The sequence below is a fragment of the Pholis gunnellus genome, assembly GCF_910591455.1.
Source record: "Pholis gunnellus genome assembly, chromosome: 1".
Classification (NCBI taxonomy): Eukaryota; Metazoa; Chordata; class Actinopteri; order Perciformes; family Pholidae; genus Pholis; species Pholis gunnellus.
In genome coordinates, this window is record NC_136528.1 from 7363207 (window position 1) to 7387866 (window position 24660).

Here is a 24660-nt window from a genome sequence, read left to right on the forward strand (position 1 = left end):
ACATCTTTATTGTTAGTGCGCCATATTCAGGCTTTTGCCCGGCGTGATGCTGGTTGTCTAGATGTTTGTCATGAAAACTCCAACCTGGTAGACGAGTTACGGTTGTGTCAACATTACAGGTGTTTAGATGAAACACAATGTTGCAGAGCATTTAGTGTGTTTCCTTTTGAGTTGGGAGGGAACTGAGGCTGTCACTGTACTGAAACATAATTAGTTCATCAGAGGCAGTGGGCAGCATATTACTTCAAAAATAGACTATAGAACTATTTTGAATTTCCAATGTTATTTCTCTATTTTTAAAACTTGTACTCTGGGGTTTGTCCCGGGAAGTTAATTATGTCTCTGGTGGTGTCTGGTGTTTTTTTACCCTACTGTAAAAAATGTGGATAACTTTAATAATCCACATAACTAGTCAGATGTCTCGCAGCAGACAATTGAAGACCTAATGCAACAACAACAATAGTCCCATAAAGTGCTGCAGGAATGAGTCCTAAAACCCGAAAAATGAGTTAGCATTTTTTAACTTCCGGTTCCCTCGTCTAGAAGCCGATGTGTTGTTGTTTTTTTGTTGGATACCTGAAATTAGATCTGTGGTTATCACAAGCTTAAGAGGTTTTAATGTCAGTAAATACCTTTTATTTTATTTTTTAAAGGCAGTTAATAACAACTGGCTAAATGAGACGACTAAACGTCATCAGCAGAACACTAAACCGCCTTTAGCTCCGTGAAGTCATGTGACTGTGGTGTAGTTGGTTTGTAGCCTAACATGGTATCAGAAAAGTGTGTTTGCCACTGAGCTTATTTTCTGCAAAAATCCAATCCGTCATCCCTGCAGCACTCTGTTTCAAGAGGACATTAGTGGAGCTCAGGAGCTTTAAAAACAGGATATGAATACAATCAATCAACTGATATAAATATAAAGCAAGCAATGCACCTAAACACGGGACCAGTAATACATGCAGTACACATGAAATAAGACCTCAAAGTTTCACAGTCTTGGGCTTAAGCGTCCAATGGAGCGTCTTTGCTTCCTAAACTGTGTGGCTGCACATCAAAACCCATCAGACCAAACAAACAAACCCCGTTTCTTCCTCTGCATCAGACCATCAGTGGTGCTGCCGTCATCGTAAAATGATTTATGACAATCCCATCAGAAAATCTTCAATCGACTCCTAAAGTAGGCCATCCTAGATAGAAAACTCACCTCCAGCTCACATTATAATTTCCTGTCTCCCTGAAGGCTTGCTCAGGTTTTTTTGATCTTGTTCGTGCAGGTTTCCAATTAGGTTTGTGTTTTAAATGTAAATGGTTACCTGTCCGTCACACACTTTTCTGTTGTGTCTGCACCACTGAAAGTGTTCAGAGCTGATGATACTCAATAACAGAAATGTGTAGGTTTTAGTCCAGAAGATACTGGTGGACCATCCAAACGGATATTTGTTGTCACAGCCAGTAATATATAAAGGTTTACTAACATGCACTTAGAATGGGATCAAAACATTCTGAATGGCACATGTTCAGATGACCCTAGATAAGTGATGAGTGATATTCCTGAAGTATTTTACGTCTTTTTTTTTCTTTATGAATGTAACTTGAGTGACTGACTGAGAGGTTTATTATTATAATCTTCCACCTGGCCGGGTGAACTTTGTCTGTAAGCCGACCTGTTAGTGCGGATGAATTTAAGTTCTTGCTGGTCCAGACTTGGGATTCAGATCAGCTTCGCTACGGTCTCTGCCTTGTTACTCAGGTCGACGGATCATTTGACCCCCGAGGGTGAGCATCAATGAAAACAGGCTCACAGCGTCCTCCATTAATAAACTACTGGGCTCTTCTAACTAAAGTTAAAAAGCTGTAGGCCGACCAGCAAAGAATATTGATGAAAACCTTCAGAGACTTCTGTTCATTACTAACAAACTTTTTCATTTATCCTGAGTTATGTCTGGCCACATTCATGTTGGACAAAATCCATAAGCGTCGTCCTGCAGTAATGTTTGCTCATAAAGAGGCTTTGGGGCCGGTGTGCTGCTTCTACTGCAATCAATTTATGATTTCTTCTCAAACAGCGATGCTTTATTGGCTTTCAAACAAAAACATGCTGGAAAATTCCACTTGTGCAATCAAAGTATTGGTATTGGGAATAAAACCTCATTTCTTGTCCCCATGTCACTCCAGCAGTAATAACAAACAATAGATCCCTGCTGTCACATAAAAGGGACAATAAACCGGCCTGTAATGACAGATGTCAGATCAGAAAATCTTCCTGTCTGCTGCATGTAGGAGTGTGCTCCTCCCTCATCCTTTCATGCGGTAGAAACACAATCAGCCAGTGACTGAAAGCAGAAAGTGTGAGCTCAACTTCCCCTTTTTATGTCTGTGTAGCTCAGGACAAGCTCACCAATGAACCTATCACAGTGTAGAGCTGTGGATATATGCTGAAGCTTGATGCTCTTGATCCTGCAACATTTGCATACGATTTTTGTGTTGCAAATATAATGGTGTGATGATAGCACACATGCTTAATTTATTGTTGTACATGTTCCCTAGACCTTTGACTGAACCTAAACCCACATAGGCCTGACCATATGACTTCCAGCCTGATCGTACGGATGCATTCCTACCAGGTCGTTTGACGCTCAGTCTAAGAGGGCTTATTAATTGCTTTAACGGTCAACATTCGGAGGATTGGTTGGACTTCTGGCATATTGGGGATTCTGGTCGGCTGTCTTGTTGTTACAAACTGTAGTGAGCTTGTTTTGATATTACTCGTGTAGTATTTCACGCGATGTGTAATATATATCTGATTCAAAACTGAACTTTTCTGCAGAGCAGTCACCGTATTTGTATCTTCCAGTTTTCTGTGGCTTCATGTTTGTTCTTTTTTTTTCTTCTTCTCACACTCCGTTTATAGTGGACATGCAAAAATGAATGCTGCCTTTCTCTCCGTTTGTCAACATTGTGTGGCCGTCTTTCTTTTAATAAACGTAAAATATACAAGACCAACCAGGGATCTGTGTTTACGCTATAGGCGGTATATAAGAATATATTTTGTTTTTTTGCAACCAGAAATTTCACAAGAAGGTGGAGCTAAATACAACTGAATGTTGAACAACTGAATCTTCAAGACATTTTTAGGCCAACAAAAATGTTGCAGTTAACATCATGAAACATACAAACACACTGTGGAAGGGTTAAAGCTGTTAGACGACAAACCAACAACTCAGACCAGACAACATGGCGGTAACAACCTGTCAATCACAGTCAGCCCCGCCGTAAAGCATCCCCTGCTTTATGGTCTGTTTGACTCTAAATGGACCATAATTTACTAAATGAACATCATGCTGTATTGAAGAAGACTTGAAACTAGAGTTTGAGACCATAAACTCATGTTTACAATGTTTACTGAGGTAATAAATCAAGAGAGAAGTAGTCATTTTCTCATAGACTTCTATACAATCAGAGGAGTCGCCCCCTGGTGGCCACCAGAGAGAATGCAGCTTTAAGGCACTTCAGCATTGCCTTCACTTGTCAGACCTGGAGGTTGCCGCCTGGTTTACACTCCTGAGTACCAACGTTGTGGCCGGTTATAATGGATAGGTACTGAATGAGTCATAAAAGTTGACGGTTCTGACCATGAAGAATGGCTGATTTAAAATGTGTAGTGTGAGTTGACACAACGTCCATGATTTTAACAGTAATGTGAGAAATCGACGGTGTCTCTAAAGTAGAAAAAAGTCTTCTGCAACAAGATACGACGCTCATTAATAAGCAGCTTCAATAAATGCTGCAGTGGTTTGCACTCAAGTCTGGGTCAAGTCTCGTATGTATTTATTTGAGCCAATTGAGCGAGTAAAAATAAATCAACTAAATGTTTTGAGCCTCTTTAATCATCATCATATAACGCTAAAAGGATTGACCCAACCCCGGCTAGTGGTCCACTCCTCAGCATCACGCGGCGTTGCAGCAGTGTTTTAAAATGAGTCACCTCGTGACGTTGGAGTGCAGCTCATTTTCCTTGCCATCCTCTCATCTCTTTATTTTCTTTCATGCATGATGTCACTGATATAGTACACACTATCCTCCCTCTGACCTCACATCTCTATGCCGCTAATGTGTGATGCCAACACCAAGAGCACCATTTGGACTCCCGTGTGTGTGTGTGTGTGTGTGTGTGCGCGCACCATGTCCCTGTTTGATTTGTCCTTCACCTCCTTTGTTGTAATAATAGACTCTTGCAGCTCCCGTAATGTCTGTTCTGCAGTAGATAACCTTCAGTAGAGTCCTCCTCACACAGTGATGTAAACTTTGATGTGGTAGCTTTTAAAGTTGATTCCTGTCCTGGTTTACTGTTCCTGGTGAGCTAGTGCCTTTGTTTGTGTGTGTGTGTGTGTCCACGTCTCTTCTTCTGTGTGATCTTCTGTCTAGTGACCTTGTTGTAGTTATTTTGGTTATCTTGCTCCGTGGTGTTCAGGAACCTCATTGTTGTGGTTCTTGTTCCAGGCGCCCGTGCACCTCGAGCACTTGTGGATCAGAAGTCTTCTGTAATCAAGCACAGTCCAACAGTGAAGAGGGAGTCGCCCTCTCCTCAGGGCCGAGTCAACAACACGAGGTAATGTCTTCAAAGATCAGAGCATATTGTCACGTCGTGTTTTTCAAGCCACATCTGTTGAATGCGACTGCTATTTTTTTACTTTTTTGTTTCAGCGAGAACCAGCAGTTCTTGAAGGAAGTGGTGCAGAGCGTTCTGGATGGTCAGGGAGTCGGCTGGCTCAACATGAAAAAAGTGCGCCGCCTGCTGGAGAACGAGCAGCTTCGCGTCTTCGTGCTGAGTAAGCTGAACCGAGCCATCCAGTCGGAGGAAGACGCCAGACAGGAGATCATCCGGGATGTGGTGCGTGTTGTTGCCCTCCAAACTGTAAACCAGGAAATACACCATATTAACCTGAAAGCCAGAGGAAGAAAGCGTTAAAAGTTATTTAATGCATGAAGAGACGTTTCGCAGCTTTGGGTTACTTGATTATCAATATTTAACAATACTCTGTTGGTCACAGTCAAGTGAACCCGCTGCACCATGACTTTGACTTAAAACTTAACTCATGAAAGTGTCACGTCACCTCTTGTTGTCTTGTTGAAATCACTGTTTTGTCTTCAGGAGATCAGCAGAAAGGTGTACAAAGGAATGCTGGACATCTTGAAGTGCACCGTTTCCAGTCTGGAGCACTCTTACACCAACGCAGGCCTCGGAGGGATGGCCAGTGTCTTCAGCTTACTGGAAATAGCACGCACGCACTATCAAACCAAAGGTACGTCCCACACACCGGTTAGCACCGTTCTTGCTGGATTGTGTTATTTATGCTCAGTAAATAACTAAAAGTCTGTCAGGCCTGTGCTATTAACACTTGTCCATGTCTTTGCTTTGTCTTTACATTAAGCCTTAAGCTGCTAGATTCACTAAAACATTGTATTTGTAAAGTTTAAATCTCTTCTTTTGTTTCCTTCTTTGTCTGAAGCTGTTAATCCTCTCCCAGTTTAAACCTCCTCATATTTTCTTTCTCTTTAACGGTGATGAACTCTTGTCTCCGGCCCCGTTCACTTTGGTAAATTGGTAGACCCAGAAAAGCGCAAGCGAAGCCCCACAGACAGTGCCGGCAGCCCGGGGAGTAAAGAGAGTCCTTCTGGTCACGTGGAGGCCGCCAGAACTCAGGGCCTCCTGAATGTTCCTCACCTGCAGCTGCCGCACCCCGCGACGGGCAAAGGAGCCCGCCATTTTGATACGCGGAGTCTGAACGAGGAGAACTTTATTGTCTCGATTGGTGTGTACACCACTCCGGCCCCGGTTGCATGTGCACTGTGAGATCCCCCCCACCCCTTCCCGTCCCCCTATAAGCTCATCAACCTTAATACAAGTTCCCCCCACCCCACCCCACCCCCTCCAACCGTTTCAAAGAACGATCCCTTCACTTGTCCCCGACAGATTCTGACAGGATATTCCACACACTTTGACCTGAAATACTGGAGATAATCACTGGACTTACCCTGTGTCTGGTAACGATTTTCAAACTGGAAAAAGAATATTTGAAAATGACAATCTAAATTCAGAATTTGGCCCTGGTTAAAATACGTGAAGTAGGCTTGTAAAGTGTGTGTAATATTTCCCTGTTTTCCAGCCTGGACTGCGTGTGTTTGTCTCCCCTTCCCTGAAACATCTGTGCCCCTGTTTGCCTCCTCTCTGGACTTCTGTTGTCGGCCTCTTAGCACCTTGAATGCATGTCTTTTTGTTTTGGTCTTCCAATACCTAAATCTGCAGTAGTGGACGAAGGGAAAAACCAGAGGTATGTGCATCGATAAAAGTCGGTGCTCGTCTGTGCCTTTACTGCAGGTTTCTGCGAGGCGTGCTGTAGAGAAACGGCAGCTCCCTTTGATCTCAGCATGGAGGGTGGAAGCAACACTCCCCAGTAAACAGTCCCAGTTTTCCCCAATTTTCTATTGGTTCGAACCAACCGACTTAGAAAGTCCGTAATCATCTCTTTACCACTTAATTTCCTGAGAATGATTCTGGGTCTGTATACAGGGGACTCTTTGAGTCGACCACCCTGACACCTCTCCTACCCGCACCCCTTCTCTTCCTGTTAGAAAGTTGCACCTTCAATTCTACAGTTTGCTGTGAGACTTGCATCCCGGCTTCTGCAACTGCTCCATTTCACCCGCTGGCGAGTCGGCCTCTCAAACACCCCCCCCCCCCCCCCCTCCCCCCCGCCCCGCCCCCCATCCCACGCTCTTTTCCGAATCAATCATCTCCCGTTCGCTCGCCTCTTTGCTCTGGAGAGCCAGACAAATGCGGTCGGTGGCCTGTGATCAGAGCCACAGCTCATCCTGACGTCACTGTGTGGCTCTCCAGGACTTTGGGCCGGGAGCTCTGGGTGTGTTGTAATGTTACCGTAGTAGCTGTTGCACTCGGTAGATCCAACTTGACAGCGAAATCCTTTTTTCATTTTGTCCAGATTGAAGCACAGCTACATGCAAACATTACAAAACGCCTCCATTCAACAATGACAGATCCTCAGTGCTTACTTTGTTTTTGTTTTGTTTTGATGCTCATCCCCCATACATGCCTTTTCAACCAGCTCTCTGACTCTCTCTCTGTCTTTCTCTCCTTGCTTGCAATGCATCTTGGGTAGAATTGTGGAGCAAGCACCAGGATAAGCAAAAAGCTATGGAAAAACCACAGAGTAAGAGACTTTTCACACACGAAAGAATAAATATAAGATTGGGGTGTTAAGCTGTTGACCTTTTTCCACCCCGTTCCCTCCACCTTTTCAAACTCACCAGTGTCTTTACCCATGAATAAATAATACGGCTCCTAATAACAATGTGTGCCTGGATAACCGATCAAATAGAGGCATGGATTGGATTCACTATTTTCTGTAAATAAGATGTGGATCGGGGTAACTTCAGCTGAGACTCTGATGTTCTAGTTCTGTACCTACGGCTCTGACTCTGACTCTTCTTATGATGCGGTATAGTTGGTATCCTCGAGTGGTATTAAATCTGCTGTATTTGAATTGAGGGTCACATCATTTCTCACAGATTTAGCGCTGTGAGAACTGAAACCCTTGTTCTCGCTCGTGCTGTGTTTAATCCAGACTTGGTATGTTTTGTTTGTTTTCCCTTTTACGGTTCATCCAGAAGGATTTATGACAATATGGACTAGTTTGACTATAATACAGTTTGTAATGATCTCAGCTTTGTTAACCGAATAGATGGTGCAAGGTATTTACTAACTGCCTACCGCTTTTAGTTCCATGCATTATTTCATTATACATCATTTAAAATAATAACAATATGTTTACTGATATGGATGTCTGTTTTAGGGTCTAGGGCTGAACAATTAGACAACATTTTATCAAAAGAGCAAAATGCCATCCTGCAATTTTCAGATGTGCACCATTTTAATTTAAATATTGTCGCGTTGCAGAGATGATCTACTCGTTATATTTGTTTGGTACAGATCCCCAAAAATGATCATTCCCTCTAATATCGCAAATCATATATTAATATTAGTCAAAATAATTTCAATTTGATTTTTTTGTTCTAAAGTTGTTGACTTAAATATATGTGTGAATTTTAATGTTTAAGTCCAGCTGAAGCAATATTTAATTTTATTTTCCAGTGGGGTTTATTTAAATTTTTTTTTTTCATGTGCAGAAATAATCACCTGCTGCCCTTTCTTTAACTTTGTTTTTTTCCAGTCTCAAGTGGCTGTAAGTTGTGTATTTACAGCCGATATGTCACAGCTGTTGGCACACTTATTTAATTCATTCAATGGTTTACAAAAGTTAAGTGTCACAAAAACCAGAAAAACAAGGAAGTGTAACGATCGACTCGTCAGCACGTCTGCATCTCCCGAGGTGACGAATAACGTACGAACAGAACACGTCTCCGTTTCCGTCCACCAGTTTGTCTGCATGCCTAACTGCTTGTGTCTGATGGTTGTTTTTGTTGTAACTTGGGCCACATTTGCAGCATTGACTTGAGAATTAATGTCGCGCTTTTGCAGTTTTTGTTTTCATTTGTAATTTTTTCCCCCCAGCGCTCTCTGCTTGTAACCTCCCTCTCTGATCTTTAAACCCTTCATCTGTTGCTGCTCAGCATACACAAAGTTGTGATAACATTTGAATAAAACCTGTTTTCATACCTCTTTTTAGATTAGATGTATTATAGTCATTATAGCAGCTTAATGCTCTGAGACTTTGCATTTAAAATCAGTTGACACACGTGAATAAGGCAGTTTATGCTTCGCTGTGTAATGCCGTGTTTAAACGGAGGCTTTGGCACTTCAGATGGACGTAGCATCAGTGTTGCTGTGCTGTGGTGGCTTTGAGTGAGGCGACTCTCGGTAAGGCAAGAAGATGATGTCGTCCCCGTTCATGAAGTCATGCTGATAGTGGGTCTGTCCTTCAGGGTCCGACGGAGCAAAGCAGCAGCGCCCCCAGGTGACCGACGCCGAGGAGAAGAAATCCCAGATCAGTGCTGACAGTGGCCTCGGTGTCACGTCTGGGTCTCAGGTCTGTTCGTGGAGCATTTCAGTGTGAAAACTTGTTGCTGAATTATATGTATGCATGTAAGACCTTTGTAAAATAACTGGATGTGTCTTTACACTAAAGTATACCAATGTATCCTCACCTTTTCTTTTTTTCCCCGTCCCTTTGGGTTGGCAGAAGAGTGACACAGAGTCGGTAACGAGCTCGGAGCCACCAATCCTGACGAGAAGCACCAGCCAGGACTCAGAGGCCAGCACAGTGGTAGGGCACGGCCAACTCAGATGTGACGCACTTTGTGCTGCACTTCTATCTATTCCAGCTACACTGAACCTCACAATACGAACTGCAGGTTACAGGACGATGTTTTAGGTCCAAACCGTTTTACAAGCAACATGATGGAATAGTGTAACCATTAAAAACAGGAAGTTCTGTTACAATATGTCACTTAATCATAGAACTTGAGTGAAGGGCAGGAGATCCAGCTGATAGAGAATAATACTATATATATATATATTGTTTTTAAATTAAAAGCTGCTTTTATACCAAACCTTCTGCACCTGAAACGTCGCTCATGTATTGTTCTTACACCTTATTTCATATGTTCTAGATAAGCAACAGCTCTGGAGAGACTCTGGGTGCTGACAGTGACCTGAGCAGCACAGCTGGAGACGGCCTCGGGGGGAGAAACACTGCTCATCTAACTCAGTCCAGAGGGACTCTTTCTGACAGCGAGATCGAAACCAATCCAGCCACCAGCACTGTTTTTGTAAGTATAAAAGTCACTATAAGTAGATTAAACTTTTCTTACTTTGAATATAAGACAATTTAATTATGAACGTATTCGATTTGAGCTTTGAGATGGAGTCGATGGGATTTCAGGGTTCCCATGTGATAGTCCGCTATGACGATAGCGGACTAGTTTTCCACCTTTTTAAAACAAAACACATGAACATGAGAGAGAGTTAAATACCCTTTCTGGAATCTGTCATTTTCTTTTGCCAAGAATGACGCAACTGAAAGTGTGTGGTGTGTTAAAGCTCAAATGGTGGTTAACAGGTTGGAGTAATTTGAATGAGCAACATTTGTTTACATTTCAAAACACTCAAAGTGAACCTCGAAAAATCACATCCCTCTTCAACTTACTTCTGCCTGACGTAAAACCATAAAGAACAACAACAGAAAAAAACAGATGCGTTAATACTCAAAATACACGAGCTGTTAGTTTTCAAACCGTGTCCTGTTCCCACAGGGAAAGCCCCACATTCTGAAACAAAGTGCAAAAGATCACGCGCTGGCGATGGCGAAGGGGCCGCCTGCTCAGCCCATGGAGGACATCAGCATGAGGATCTACCTTTGTGAAGGCCTGCTGGGTATGTTGAGCTGCAGCTACTCTAGTTCAAGCACTGCACTGCTTCACTAACGTTATCTAAGGTACTTCCTCTAGTGTAACGTTTCTAGGTGTGTCCTTTCTCTTACTACTACTTGTGCAAGCTCTTGCTTTGGCACTGAACTTTTACTAATAAATGTCATTTTTAAGAGAAAAAACAAACAGAAGTGAGACATGTGATGACCTAGAAGTAATGTTTATTATGAAACGGTGAACAAAGCATCCTTTTCAGGTGAAAGGTTATACCCTGATGTTTGTGTGCTGACGTTGCATAATGCAACTTTACACAGAGATGAGTTAACACTACTGGTTGAAGAGGGAAGTTGTATTTATACACTGAATCAGTTTATTGTCAAGTTGCTACACAAACAAGGTATTTGGCTTGGTGATTGGTGCATGACAATAAACATAAAAGACATCATTTAAAAATAGAAAATATGAAGATATACAATAAAATATGACAAACAAACAAAGAGTACATTAAGAAAAGTGTGTTATTAAAGTAACAAGTGTGTATTTAAAGAGTAGAGTGTGTGTAACTGTTGTCTGAGAGCTTTAAATGCAGTTAGACACAGCTGGCAGAGATCTGCGCACAACAAAAATGAATTAGTTTGACTCGAGTTAAACTACAGTCTTTAATTATGTAGAAACAAAACTGACTTAACTTCTATATTACAGTTGAACAGATCATTAACATACAGCCTCATCAGCACAAAGCTAGAGGCTATAAAGCACTCGGTTGCCGGAGTACATGAGCGTCTGTGTTCGTCCTGGTCTCCGTTCCTGGGACGTGGTTCTCGGCTCTCTCTGCTCTTGTTTTTGCATTAATCCCACTCACCTCTTGGCCTAACCCCCTCCTGCTCTCGCTGCTTCTCTTCCCTCCTGCTGCTCCTCCTGGGAAACTCTTCCAGGCCGCGATAAGAGCTCCGTTTGGGATCAACTTGAGGATGCTGCCATGGAAACCTTTTCTCTAAGTAGGGCTAATCTCTTGCCTTTGCCCTTTTCCCCCCATATGTGTGTGTGTGTGTGTGTGTGTGTGTGTGTGTGTTTGTGTGGGAGGGGTGTCTCCATTGTTCATGCAGGCTGGCTCGGTGTTTAATCTTTGATGTGATATCATGGTGGTTTTTCCTGTCTGTTGGTGAGCAGTGTTTCTCTAGGCATGAGCTGAAAGAGGAGAATAGAAACATTTCCCTCAGAGGGAGATCAAAGAAAGATTTCCATTTGCTTTCACGTTAACTTTTAACATTTATTTAAATTCCTGCTCACCTATGTTCTATGTTTACTGAGTGCATGTTGCCTTCAAGTGCTGTCAGAAATGTAATTATGAGTCGAGCGGTAAGTAAGATTGGGGAAATATCAAGATCGCTAACGAGTTACCACAATGTGATGTGAGGAAAGACTTTATTTAAGAAGAATTTTAAAGGAAGTTTTCAAAATGGTAAATCGTTTTCCTCAGTCCATATGGACTTGTGATATCTGGGAGATTACAAAGAGCAGCACTTGGAGGCGTCGTTGGACTAGGTTTCGTTAGACCTGTTGGTTGTGAGCCTCGTTGCAGACGTCCCTGCTGTACCGTGTTCTACTCCAGCAGAGTGTGTAACCGACACTACGACTACAACAGAGATGTTCCGATACGGATTTTGATGAACTAGCGTATTGGCCAACACGAATACAGCTCTAATTCCAGTGCATTCAAAATAATCAGTTAAACTGGACACACAATTCCCTCAGTAATATCTATTTTATGTTGCTTCAAACAACTGTATTTATTCAAGTTTCTCACCAAAGACTAGCTGGATTAACTATTATGTTTACTGAGGTAATAAATCAAGAGAGAAGTAGATTCATTTTCTCATGGACCTCTATACAACCAGAGGAGTCGCCCCCTGATGGACACTAGAGAGAATGCAGCTTTAAATGACTTGCCACATAAATTAGCGTAAATTATCTGATAAATTAAATGATAGCTTTATATCGGAATGGTGCATTGATTGACGTACACGTTGATACCAGATCCAGGTTAGCATGTTAGGCTGTATCTGGTATCAGTAACGTAGCAACTCTAGTTATTATTATATGTAATTGGTCTAATGGACGCTTATTGTTGTTGTCTTGCATGACTGAGTGTTTATTTTCGTGTGTGTGTGTGCATACAGTATAAGAGCCGTGAACTCAGTGTTTATTTTAATAGATATGTATTTAAATCAAAGAACGTATGCTTGTGGCTGCATCCTGTGTGGATGAAATGTTTGTAGCCACATGTGTTGTGTCTTGGTGTGTTCAGGTAAGGAGCGCTCCACACTGTGGGACCAGCTGCAGTTCTGGGAGGACGCCTACCTGGATGCCGTGATGTTGGAGCGCGAGGGGATGGGAATGGACCAGGGACCCCAGGAGATGATCGAAAGGTTCAACATGGCCGGCCTTCTTATTCGATATGCCCCACAGATACTAGATAACTTTGGTTCAGGTTTCAAACATCATCATGACAATTTGTTTTGTTTGTCATCACAGATACTTGTCTCTAGGCGATCACGACCGCAAGCGTCTGGAGGATGACGAGGACAGACTTCTGGCGACTCTGCTGCACAACATGATTGCATTCATGCTAATGCTGAAAGTACGGAGGCCTGTTTGTCAGTTCAAACATAGCTTTACATTATTAATTTTTTTTGCCTCCACATATCTCAAGTTTTTGATGTTTTTGTTTTATTTAGTTGGACAAAAACGACATCAAGAAGAAAGTGAGGCGTCTGATGGGGAAGTCCCACATTGGCCTCACATACAGCCAAGAGATCAATGAGACACTGGACAAACTGGCCAACATGGTGAATATCTGCCCCCCCCCTTTCTTTTTTAATTCAGCTAGTTCATCTTCTATTCGCCCTGTTTCTACTGAACAATATATTTTGTTTTTAGAACGGCCGCGAGCTGTCCATCAGGCCCAGTGGAAGCCGCCACATCAAGAAGCAAACGTTTGTTGTGCATGCTGGCACCGACACCACGGGAGACATCTTTTTCATGGAGGTACGACTGGCCTGTAATTCCTGATGCGACAACAGGAGCTCGTGGAAGTAGTAAACGCTTTCCTTAATGTTGCATGTGGAGAGCATCTCATTTCACTCATGTTGCTCATCACTGCTTCAGGTGTGTGACGACTGCATAGTCCTGCGCAGCAACATCGGCACCGTTTACGAGCGCTGGTGGTACGAGAAGCTCATCAACATGACTTACTGCCCCAAGACTAAAGTGCTGTGTCTCTGGAGACGCAACGGCCAGGAGACGCAGCTCAACAAGTTCTATACCAAAAAGGTCAGAACGGGGCTTCTCTCGGCATCCTATACTTGTTTAATCTTTACTTCAGAAGAACATCTGTTAGAAAGTTAAATAACTTAACCTCTTTGCATTCTAGTGTCGCGAACTCTACTACTGTGTTAAAGACAGTATGGAAAGAGCTGCAGCGAGACAGCAAAGCATTAAACCAGGTGAGTCTCTTTCTTTACGTCTTTCACGGAAAAGCATCTTTAACAACTCGGGGATAGTTGCACATTGTTTGATTGACTTGAGAAGGGGTGCAACGTTTCACACATATTGGTTTTGGTACAGCAGGTAAAGAGACGTCATTTCTTAAGAAAAATAATATTGACAAAACTTGGATATTCTCTGTGATTATAGTTTTTATTTTTTACAAGAAGAAACTCCAAATTTACAGGAAAAAAGCTTGAATATATTCTCGGATTAAAGTCTAAAATGTAAGGGAACGGGAAAAACATGGGAAAAGTGTTTAATTAGCAAGCGGTGTCGTCTAGTATGATAGTTGTTGCAAATGTATGACTTTATAATCGCATAAAACATAAATTTACCACGTTAATCTCTGAATTTTCAAGATTTAAATTGAGTTTTTTCCTCCGAATATTACTTACAATGACCGTAATACTACGCCATAAAGATGTCATCGTATATTGGACTGTTTTGGAGTCTGTTTATCGAGTATAAACTAAAAAATTCCTGTTCCAGACCCCAGCAGCGTGTTTTTTTTTATTCAGTCATCCTGCTGAGGTTCAAGTTATTTTGGGGGGATTTATTATCTTCAGTAGCGTTAAACTCGGGTGATGTTTCAGGTCCTGAGCTGGGCGGAGAGTTTCCCGTCCAGGACATGAAAACTGGTGAAGGTGGACTGCTGCAAGTCACGCTGGAAGGAATCAACCTTAAATTCATGCACAGCCAGGTAAGAGGCTCACGCCACAGCAGAGAAGCTGCTTCTCATCTCTCACACGGGCATGGAAATATAAAACAATCACTCATGATGGCAAAGAGTTCATCCTGTCCTTCTGTCCACCAGTTTGCCTCATTTCCTTTCATCTCGTGACGTCTTCCTCTATCGACGTTAAAAAAGAAACCCTCGTCAAAAAGTTAGCGATGACTGACAACATGTCTGATTGGCGTTTACTCCGACCGCTTTCCCCTTTAGAGGAAGAACTCGTTTGTGCTTTTGCTTTTTTGGATTTGCTTTTTTTTCAGTTAGTGTTTTCTTTGTGTGTGTGTGTGTGTGTGTGTGTGTTTATTCGTATGCATGCGTTTCCCAAAAAACAATATTAACACATCCCTCCACACGTTTCTTTTTTCACATCCGTGGTGCTCAAACCTCATTGTTCATTTACTGTGTGGGAGGAGAAGAAGTGTTAATGTGTGTGTGTGTTGTGCATCAGTGGTAAGACGGGTGACCTTAAACAAAGACTTTTCATTAATAATTGGCTATTTAAATAGCAACTTTCACACTTTAAGTTTGGACCCTTGAACATCGTCATGTGTTGTCTTCACGCCTGTGCAGGTAGTCGTAGTCGGGGTTCGTATATCTCCTCAGCTTTGTTAGTGTGTAGCTGTGTTTGAACAATGTACTGCAGTAGAATAGTGTGAAGAACAGAGACCAGGGACACTTCCTACATGTTGAGCATCTTGAAAAACAATGACACAAAAGACTGAGGTGATCCTACATCTTTAAACCGATTCCTCAACAATAAAAGGGATTTTTAGGGTCGGTTCACCCAAATTAAAAGAAGAAACAAAAGACGTCTTCTTCACCTCCAGTGGCATCTTATCCATGCAGACAGTTTTCGTTGAATTTAGTTTTTCTGTACTGAAAATGGAGAAATATGTACTAAATAGTTTTTAGTTTCAGCGTCTTTCATCTCTTTGTTTTGATTTTTCCGGCTTTACGTTTCTGGTTCACTCTTATAGAACATTTATGGCCGCAGCTGTTTACCGTGAAGAAGTTCTAAAACTGACTTTACACCACCCGAACAGAACCAAACAGCAGAAAGACGCAGTGGACACAGTGGAGCATTTAGCAGCTAGAGACTCAGATATTTCCCTCAGTTGGTGGAGACCAAAAACGTGCATATTGGACTTAAACTCATCTTGTGGACAGAAACAAGATTCCAAATGAACGGTGATGTTGCTCAGCACTGTCTGCTAGATGTCAGTGTTTTATAGCTTGATTCTGCAGGTTTAAATATAATTCATTGCTGTGAGCATCACATAAACCGTTCCATTAATCTCTATTGTAAAACCCAAACTTTCTGCGTGTTCAGATCCCCCGTGTTTCTACAATGTGGGTGAACTGACCCTTTAGCTCGGATCTACGCTGAGTCACTGTTTTCCTCGCTGCTTCGGCTTTTTCTACCTTCAGGCTCTTTGGGCTCAAGTTGAATTTTTTTTTTCGTGCCACACAAGATTTTTCATTTATCATACAAGCTTAATACAATCAACCTTAGAGACATGAGTTTCTCAAAAGACGCTCAATGTAGAGCAGCACATTTCTACAATAAATGAGTTGTGAGATTTTGCAGGTCAGCTCATTCAACTTTATGGTTTTTGATCAAAAGCTTTACTCAGCACTGGAAGCCATTGGGAAGATGTTTTTCAAATGACTAAATTCAGCACTATATATATATATATATATATATATATATATATATATATATATAATTAATTATGTGAGTGAGCATTGGGTCGTGGCCCGGGATTAGCCCTCAGTTATCTGTGCTGCTGTGTGAGCAAGTGGTGTTGGTGCCAGCCCTTGTTGCTGGAGGAGGAGGCATGGAGGGCTCTGGGGGACTGAGATGTTTAAAGTCCTGGAAACCAAAGGTGAATCCAGCTCTCAATACCTTAGTCAAACCTCTAGTCCTCTTCTTCTTTTTTTTTCTTCTTCTTTTTTCACCCCCCCCCCCTTAAGTTTTTTGGGGGCTGATTCCTCTTGTGACGTTTTTTATTTATTATTTTCCTTTTCATATTGGCTCTAGTAACTTGTTAGCGAGACCATTGATCTGACCCGTACGAGGCTCCCGTGGATAGCGTCCTCTCGGAGCGTCGTCGAGTGTTTGTGCTCTTCTGTCCGATAATAATCCAAACCATTTCTCTCCCATGCTCTCTCCCCCTGCAAGGAGCGGAAGGTACACAGCCTCTGCTGTGTTTGCTTATTAGCAGTTACATCTTATTGGGTTCCTTGTTTGTGTTTGTCTTTTCTTTTTTTTTTTTTACTGTTGTAGCTCTGTGGCAAATCTAATTTTGTGTCCTTGTCTACATTTTTATATGGAACTTCCATGTATGCATCATATGGGCCATAATGCATCTCAGAGCATAAAAATAAATGTTTTAGTTTTTTAAACTACCGCTGCTGTTTACACCCAAACTAATAACTATAAATGTGCCCGTTGTGTTCTGAAACGAGTCATGTTGAATTAGTTTTGAGCAGACTAAATGCATCTCTCCTCATTTCCCCGTCGCCCACGTATGCGTTTGATCATGGAAACCTCTCAGTGTGCTTTTCTTTTCTTTCGTTAGCTGTTAAAAGCTTGCACTCCATGTGTAGTTGTTTTGAGTTGACCTTTCATACTGAATAAAACAAGTTTTAACATGTTTAATTTGTTAAATATGAAGTGTAAACTTTTCATCCAGTGTTGTTGAGTTAATAATGTTCTGTCTTGTTTTGTTTGTGTTTTTGTTTGATTTTTAGGTTTTCATAGAGCTGAGTCACATTAAAAAGTGCAATACAGTGAAGGGAGTCTTTGTCCTGGAGGAATTTGGTAATTACACCATCTATTGATTCTAGGCCTGTACTCGGCACGGCAGTAACTCAGCTTCATGGCAAATGTATTGACGAGGGCTAATAAGGGTTTCACTAAATTGGATACTCGCTCACCTCGAGGAACACGGACACTCTGATGTCTGCAGGTGATTACGTGAGTGATGGATTCTTCACAGGGTGTGGTGTTCTTTCAGTCGCATGGGGAGCCTTAGAGCTTAGAGCGAGCAACACTCTGTTTAGTTCACAAATAGGGACGTGCAGCGTAAAACACAAGTGTTAGGAAAGTCTAGACAACTTGTAGAAACTAAACCAAGAGGTTCCATAATAAGAAGTAATGTCAGTTCTTAGAGGTAGATGTATAACTTTATGTATAATGATTAAAAGTAAACAAAAACAGAATCCCTTTAAATTATATGTTGAAATAGTCCAAAATGATTTGATAACAAGTTTACATTTTAGTCTTGTGCTTCTGTTGGCACATAACGTGGCTTCAAGAGAAAGATGGAGGTTAGATGTGATGATATTCTTTATTTCTCATATTGTTAATTTATATGTATATACATGTTATTCCTCTGTGCCATGGAGCTTCATTGTTACCCAAAAAACAATCAATGTAGTCCTGCCGCTGTAAATAATCACTAGAAGATTACATTTGTATTAATCCACGGCTGAAAATAGTCCCCAACAAATGCAACATTTACTCCCGTTTGAGTAGAAGTTGCTTAAAACTACAATGCCCAGCTGTTCTAGAATATGTTATAACACAGTTGTCACTTGTTTTTAAAGATGTACATGTTTTTTTTCCTGTGGAGGGGATCTTGTAAATGTCATTAAGAGAATTAAAAGGAGGCGGAGCCACCTGGTTTATTCACAGATGATTTGTCTCATGTACTACTGTGAGGATATAGTGACAGTTTGAGCAAATATGACACAAAGTGATTTTTATTTAAGTTACTAACTGTAGCTTTAAGCCAAGAATACGTTTTACTTTCAGCACTTAAACTCTTTTTGTTGCCTCGAACCCCAAAAACACAGGATTTATCTAGATTTACAGTGAAAAACAAATACTTCCTTCACTATAAAATATACGTTTTTGTGTGTTAATACGTCAACAAAGGGCCCATTTCACAATGCAAAAGACATGTTTAAAAAATGACACCTCATCGTCAACATGAGAAACTATATTTCTGGAGAGGAGCAGAAGGGTTTCGTACAGTAGCTCTGGCTGCTTCTATGTCTTTTAAAAGAGTCTTTACATTTATAGTACCAGGTCAGAAAAGATGACGGTGTGACAGTCAAATGTTACGAGACGCTGAGAGCCAGGCTGGGTTACTGTCGTGTCTCTGTGCTGCTTTTGTAATGTTGCCCTCATCTTTGCCACTATGAAAACCTTCATTCTCCAGCAGGTAAAGTGTTGTCACCTTTCTCCTTTTCTTACCCAAACTTAACTCTGTGCTGAATATTTCCTCACTCCTTTGTTTCCTGTGTTATGAGTTTCCCCTCTGCGTCCTTCATCACTCGCTGTTCATTTTGGGAGATCAAGCCCAGACTCCCAGCACTCATTCTCGTGATAGTCTGCCTCTGAATCTCAGCAAGTGGAGATCTTTGGTGGGTTTGTTTGTGATTCAACATCCCCCCCCCCCCCTCCTCCATCTGTCCAGACCTCAGCCTTCTCATCTCTGCAATGGGTTCACAGTTACTAATGAAAAGTCGATCTGTCCTGTGTGCAGTGACGCGGTCCTGGGTCAAAGGATTGTGTCCTCTTGTAGCTGCTTCTCTGTGATGTCTTTCGACTTTCAGTTCTTTGGGGGGGAGGTTGTCCTCCTTCTTCACTTCTGAAACTTTACAATCTTTGCCGTCTCTTTTTATATGACATTTTGTGTTTTTATTTGACCATTTTGTGGGCCGTGAACATCTCACTCAACAGTCACAAGTTCAAATGTAATACTGCCCGTATCAGCAAAGTTCTATCAGTACGCCAGACATGGACCGTAATCAATAACATGGATTTAACTGCAGTAGACAAGCCGCTCTCACCTCCCCTGACTATCAATCGATGGACTCCTGACTGTTGTGGTGGACTCTTCTTGGCCCACATCCCATTTTACACCTTGTTGGAAGTCCACCCCTGTAACCCCCCCCCTCCCTAAATCTCTCAAGCATGAACTCATTAAGGTTCCTGCTGCCTTTGAATTCTGTGTTTTGTCTCTTGCACCGGCGTAGTTCCTGAAACTAAAGAAGTGGTGATCCACAAGTACAAGACCCCCATGGTGAGTCCTCACTTCTTCTGTCAGAGTCAATACTTTTTACCAGAGCACCGGGAACAAGGTGTGCACTGCAGAAATGTGCCTTTTGACATTTTACCCTGTAAACACGCCTGCTGTGGAGGTGCACTCTCATTCAGTCTCCCCTTGGGAGCACTAACAGGAGTTTAAGTCTGAAAAGTGATGCTATAATCTCAGTGGAACCACTTAAACCTGACTTTATAATGTGTGACGTTAATCACGAAGAGTGCAGCAATGCAACTCCCTCTGGTGATTAAAGGATTAAAGCACCTTCTAAGAGTTTGGCCCTGTAGTCACCTTACTCGGTGTTATGACTCCACTTTATCTTCCAGTATGTTGGTTCACACCAAAAATAGCACTGAGTAGAAAAACTCAACATCTATTTGCACCCGGGTGAGAACGGGAGTCACACGGCAGCTATTTAGACCCTGCCAAGTTGAATATGCTACTTAATTAGGCAATAGTACGCTAGCTGAAAAGATTTAGGAGTAATACAAGTAGTAGAAGTATGAAGATAAAGTATGTTTATGGATTAGGTTGTAGGGGATTAAGGACTTTCACCCAGGAGACCAGGGTCTGGTTTAGGCAACACAACTACTTTAAGTTTAGGCAACACAACTACTTTAAGTTTAGGCAACACAACTACTTTAAGTTTAGGCAACACAACTACTTTAAGTTTAGGCAACACAACTACTTTAAGTTTAGGCAACGCGACTACTTGGCCAGACCTGCAGAGGTCTGAATTTTTGTGGGCGTGTTGATTGTAAATTGATTTACTTAAATTATATTCAACAGGATTTTTAAACTCTGGAAAATTTAAATTTAGCACAAATTTAAACCGAATTTTCTGAAAACCAGCAAAACAAAATGCAACTTTATGCATGAATATTAGCAGTTAGTTCATAGAGACGAGCAGTAGGTGGTGCTCATTCTCCAGTGAGAAGCTGTTACACCGCTGCAGAAGAAGAGGGAACAACCCGACATGGTGGGAAAAAACATGACTTCCACACAGATCGATGTTTTTTTTTTTTGCTGCCATTTTTGAACTTTTCAGTGGACGTTTTAGCATTCTTCACGTACGCCGTGATTCATTTAATGAAGTGAACTGCACTGTGTGATAATGTGCATAAAAACAGTTGGATTGAAACGCACCAACAGGGACATTTTATACTCCGTCTTGGCGATCACGAGGTAAAGCGGTGCAGAATTGCTTTGTTTCAGGTTAAACATGTTCCAAGAATAAAAAGCTTCCCCACTAGGCTATCGCAGTGGTCTTGAACATGATCTCCGTTAATACTAGAAGTTCTAGCTTAATCGAAGTGCGAAAATGAAGTTTTAGCTATAAGACTGGATAGATATTTATATTTAATGATAATTTGGTACCAGTGTTCTTGTTTAATAAAGTGACCACTGAGGAGAATTTCACTGAAGTTCTGTTGTCATTTCAAAACACTAACTAGAGCTAATGAGTGTCGATTACGATGGAATTACAACACGCTGGTCAATCAGTATTTAACCTGATGGTTTGTTTCATACAACCATCTGAGAAGCCGTCGTTGGAAAAGGGCGGGCTCTTCCCTAACGATCCTGTACACAGATGTTGCATCACATCTGGCTCGTTATCCTCCTCATCGTTTATTTTGTCCCTTCTGCAGGCACATCAGATCTGTTACTCCGTCCTCTGCCTTTTCTCCTACGTGGCTGCAGTGAAGGGGAAGGAGGCGGAAGGAAAACCCAAGATTCTGTCACCGAGACCCCTTCTTAGCTAGTCTACACCCCCCCCCCCCCCCCCCCTCCCCCACTGCCCGTCCTCGTGCCTCTCTACTTGAAACGGCATCTCAGCTCTATAAACCAGAGACTTCTGACAATCCCTAAATCTAATCTAAGCACACAATTCCTGCGCCCTCCTCTTGTGTATATACAGGCCTCAGACCCCTTTTTAGACCCGGTCGTGTAGACATGTTTAGTCTGTGGTGTTGTGTAAATACTCCCGACCCGTCATCGCCGTCAAACCAACTAGCTAAATGTTTGCCTGCTCCTCAACGCGGCTCCAAGCTCGTCGCCTCAGTGTGAAAGTCTTCTGTAGTTCCTGCTGCCAACACCCAGCTGATGGGAGATGTGAGGCATCGCCTCCGAGGCACAGAGTGCATGCAGGTCCCGTGCACAGCCTTGACGTGCACGACAGAGAAGCCCCCCCCCCCCCTTCCCCCGTCTCCATTTGACTGTGTGAGTTATTGTGTGATATGTGATTACTGTAAAGTTCCAGTCTGTCCCAAGTTTAAACTGGCGTACACATCCAGAGACCGTCTTGTGCCACAGGTCGTCCCGTGCTGTGCTGGAGCGCCGCATGTCAACGCTTCTTAAAAGTGTTTGAACCCCAAAATGTGAGTGTTCTCCGATGTGTTCTCTTGCTCTAGATCGGCCCGCCGGGCTGAATTACTGTTCTAGTTCTACTGTAAGGTTTCTCGTCTGTGGTCTGCTGTTATCAATTGCATGTTACTATGAGGATGACAAAATAAATATTATATATATTTCTATATATAGTATTTATTTAATATATACATATATTGACTGTACATTTCTCTGGAAAAAAAAAAAAAAGGTTACAAATTGTTGATTTGCTAGATGTGCAATACTTAATAAGTAGTTAGCCATTGCCAGAGCCATGTTTTCTTGAGTTAACTGGCTTCCACAGGGTGACGAATGTAAGAAAGTTTTGTTTTCTATCGTACGTGTTGGTCGAAGTGAATACGATGACATCAGTTTGACTGTTTTTAAAGTTTGTCTTTTAAAGGAACAGCAACAAATCACATGGAAGAGAGAACAGCTGCTGTCTGTGGTGCAAACTCTGGAGCATTTTTATTTTTTACACTCGGGGCCACGCCCCCAATCAGTGATGTCACCGGGTGTTTTTTAAGCAACAGCAGGCGATGGAGATGCTGTAGTAAACGTCACAGAGGGTGCAGTACCTCTTACATTAGAACTCAGCCTGCAAGCCATTTAAATGCGTCTTTGATAGTCCGAGTAGTTTGTTGGTTCACGACATTTAAAGATCCAAGTCATCGTTCGTTCGCCGAAATTGAGATGAAAGAAATTATAAGCGAGCGTTATTCTGTCTTTTACCCCGATTTCCACGTACAAGGTCACATTTTGTGTTGGCCTTTGTTATAAATATTGACTTGTCTTTTGCTGTGCCTCTGTTGACCTGTACCTGGTTATAAACGTGTTATAAACCAGTCATAAAGACTGAACGACATAAAAAAATAATCCGTTCATGTTTAAGAGAAGCAGAAGTAAAATCTAAATCAAAAGAAGACACAGGCAGTCAAAATATGTGACCCTCTGTACCTGGAAAGTTAAATATATTAAAAGTAGCCACTTGTAGAAAGTGACATCGTGCCACAGTCGATATTATGGATGAATAGGTTGGTCATAAAATGAAAAGAAATCATTTAAAATACCCTCACTCTAAGATGATTCATTGAAATTTAGTTTTGTCTGACCAACAAAAACTAAAGTAACTAAATTAACTATCATAGAAAATGCACATTTGAGAAGTTTAAACCAGTGTGAAAAAATAATAATAAATAAATTCCCCAAAACAATTTTGGTGTAACACTGTCAGGGTCAGACTTTGGCGTGAACTCGATAAAGCAGCCAAACATAAAAACACCTGTTTTAACTTCACAGACTGAATCGAGCCAAAAGTCTTAAAATCCTCCAAACTCCCCAGCAGCTGTGCTCCATCCTGTGATCCTTCAGACGCGTTGACTCCGAACACATCGAGTCTTAATGTGGTTTCTGTTCCGTGATAGAAAACAACAGTTGAATCTGGTTCATTAACTGTCACTGTGAGAGTGAGTGTGTGTGGGTGTGTGTGTGTGTGTCCATGTCCATGTCCATGTGGTGAACAGTTTCTCCAGATCAGCAATACATGGGTACAGCTATATCACTGGAAGATGTTTTTTTTGACTCTGACATGCTTGTATTTTTAGTGATTTAACTGTGCAAAGGAAAATAATCAGTAAAATATTCAGAAGATGCTGTTCCACTAATGAATATATATATATTATAGATAAATAATATATAAATGAGACCAAACTCGATTTGAAGCATCTGTAACATTGGTTCTGAATGGGACGCAGCTCTTCCTGCTTGAGTTAAACATGTTTTTTTTTAAACTGGAGTATTACAACTCATCTCTGTCATCGTACTAGCCGGCTGCTGTAACCAGAGGGAATACATGAATAGAGGTGCCAGGTGCAAGTATTCCAGTATTTGAAAAAAAAAAAAAAAAAAGAAGTATTTATAGAATATGTACAGCTTTGGCAATATAATAAAGTTATCGCAAATAAAGCTCAGCCGAGTTCGTCTTTGTCTGAAGAAAGGAAAACGATGTCTGAGTCCGTATTGAACATCTGGACAACCAAAAAGATGTTACGACTTCTTTGACTTTTATTTTTTAATGCATCACATCGTATGACCTTTTTTATGTCACACTGTGATGCATTTAATGACTTTTTCAGGATGTATTTTACCGTGACTCTTACGATATTTTAACGTGTTTTTTTACATGCTATACATGAGGAAAAAAAAACAAAGTAAGAGTATATTTTCAAAAAAAGTCATAGAAATGGAATGACATAAAAGAAATTTACGTCATTCCATTTCTATGACTTTTATTGAAAATATAATCTTACTTTTTTTTTTTTTTCTCCATTCTATCCTAAGAATTTTAATCACGTACTATACAATGATTTTTTTTTTTAATGATGTATTATACTAAAACTTTTGACTTATCTGACATACCATACTATGACTTTTCAGATTTTTTTTATGACATACTATACTATGACTTTTTGA

At 41.4% G+C, this 24660-nt stretch overlaps 1 protein-coding gene across 5 annotated transcripts in view; it reads left to right on the forward strand.

The window, feature by feature from the left end:
- Positions 1-24331, forward strand: part of madd (MAP-kinase activating death domain) — a 50350-nt gene extending 26019 nt beyond the window's left edge. For 3 of the 5 annotated variants that reach the window (XM_079186297.1, XM_079186298.1, XM_079186299.1), the window contains 17 exons: positions 4501-4609; positions 4705-4891; positions 5153-5303; positions 8962-9065; positions 9219-9302; positions 9649-9807; positions 10291-10411; positions 12713-12833; positions 12940-13045; positions 13143-13253; positions 13345-13452; positions 13573-13737; positions 13838-13910; positions 14547-14653; positions 17441-17510; positions 19736-19782; positions 21453-24331. In XM_079186297.1, coding sequence (XP_079042423.1) covers positions 4501-4609; positions 4705-4891; positions 5153-5303; positions 8962-9065; positions 9219-9302; positions 9649-9807; positions 10291-10411; positions 12713-12833; positions 12940-13045; positions 13143-13253; positions 13345-13452; positions 13573-13737; positions 13838-13910; positions 14547-14653; positions 17441-17510; positions 19736-19782; positions 21453-21566 — 1937 coding nt within the window. In that variant the 3' untranslated portion in view covers positions 21567-24331. The remainder of the gene's footprint in view (positions 1-4500; positions 4610-4704; positions 4892-5152; positions 5304-8961; positions 9066-9218; positions 9303-9648; positions 9808-10290; positions 10412-12712; positions 12834-12939; positions 13046-13142; positions 13254-13344; positions 13453-13572; positions 13738-13837; positions 13911-14546; positions 14654-17440; positions 17511-19735; positions 19783-21452) is intronic. The other 2 variants (XM_079186301.1, XM_079186300.1) reach the window with 1 other exon arrangement.
- The last annotated feature ends 329 nt before the right edge of the window (positions 24332-24660 follow it).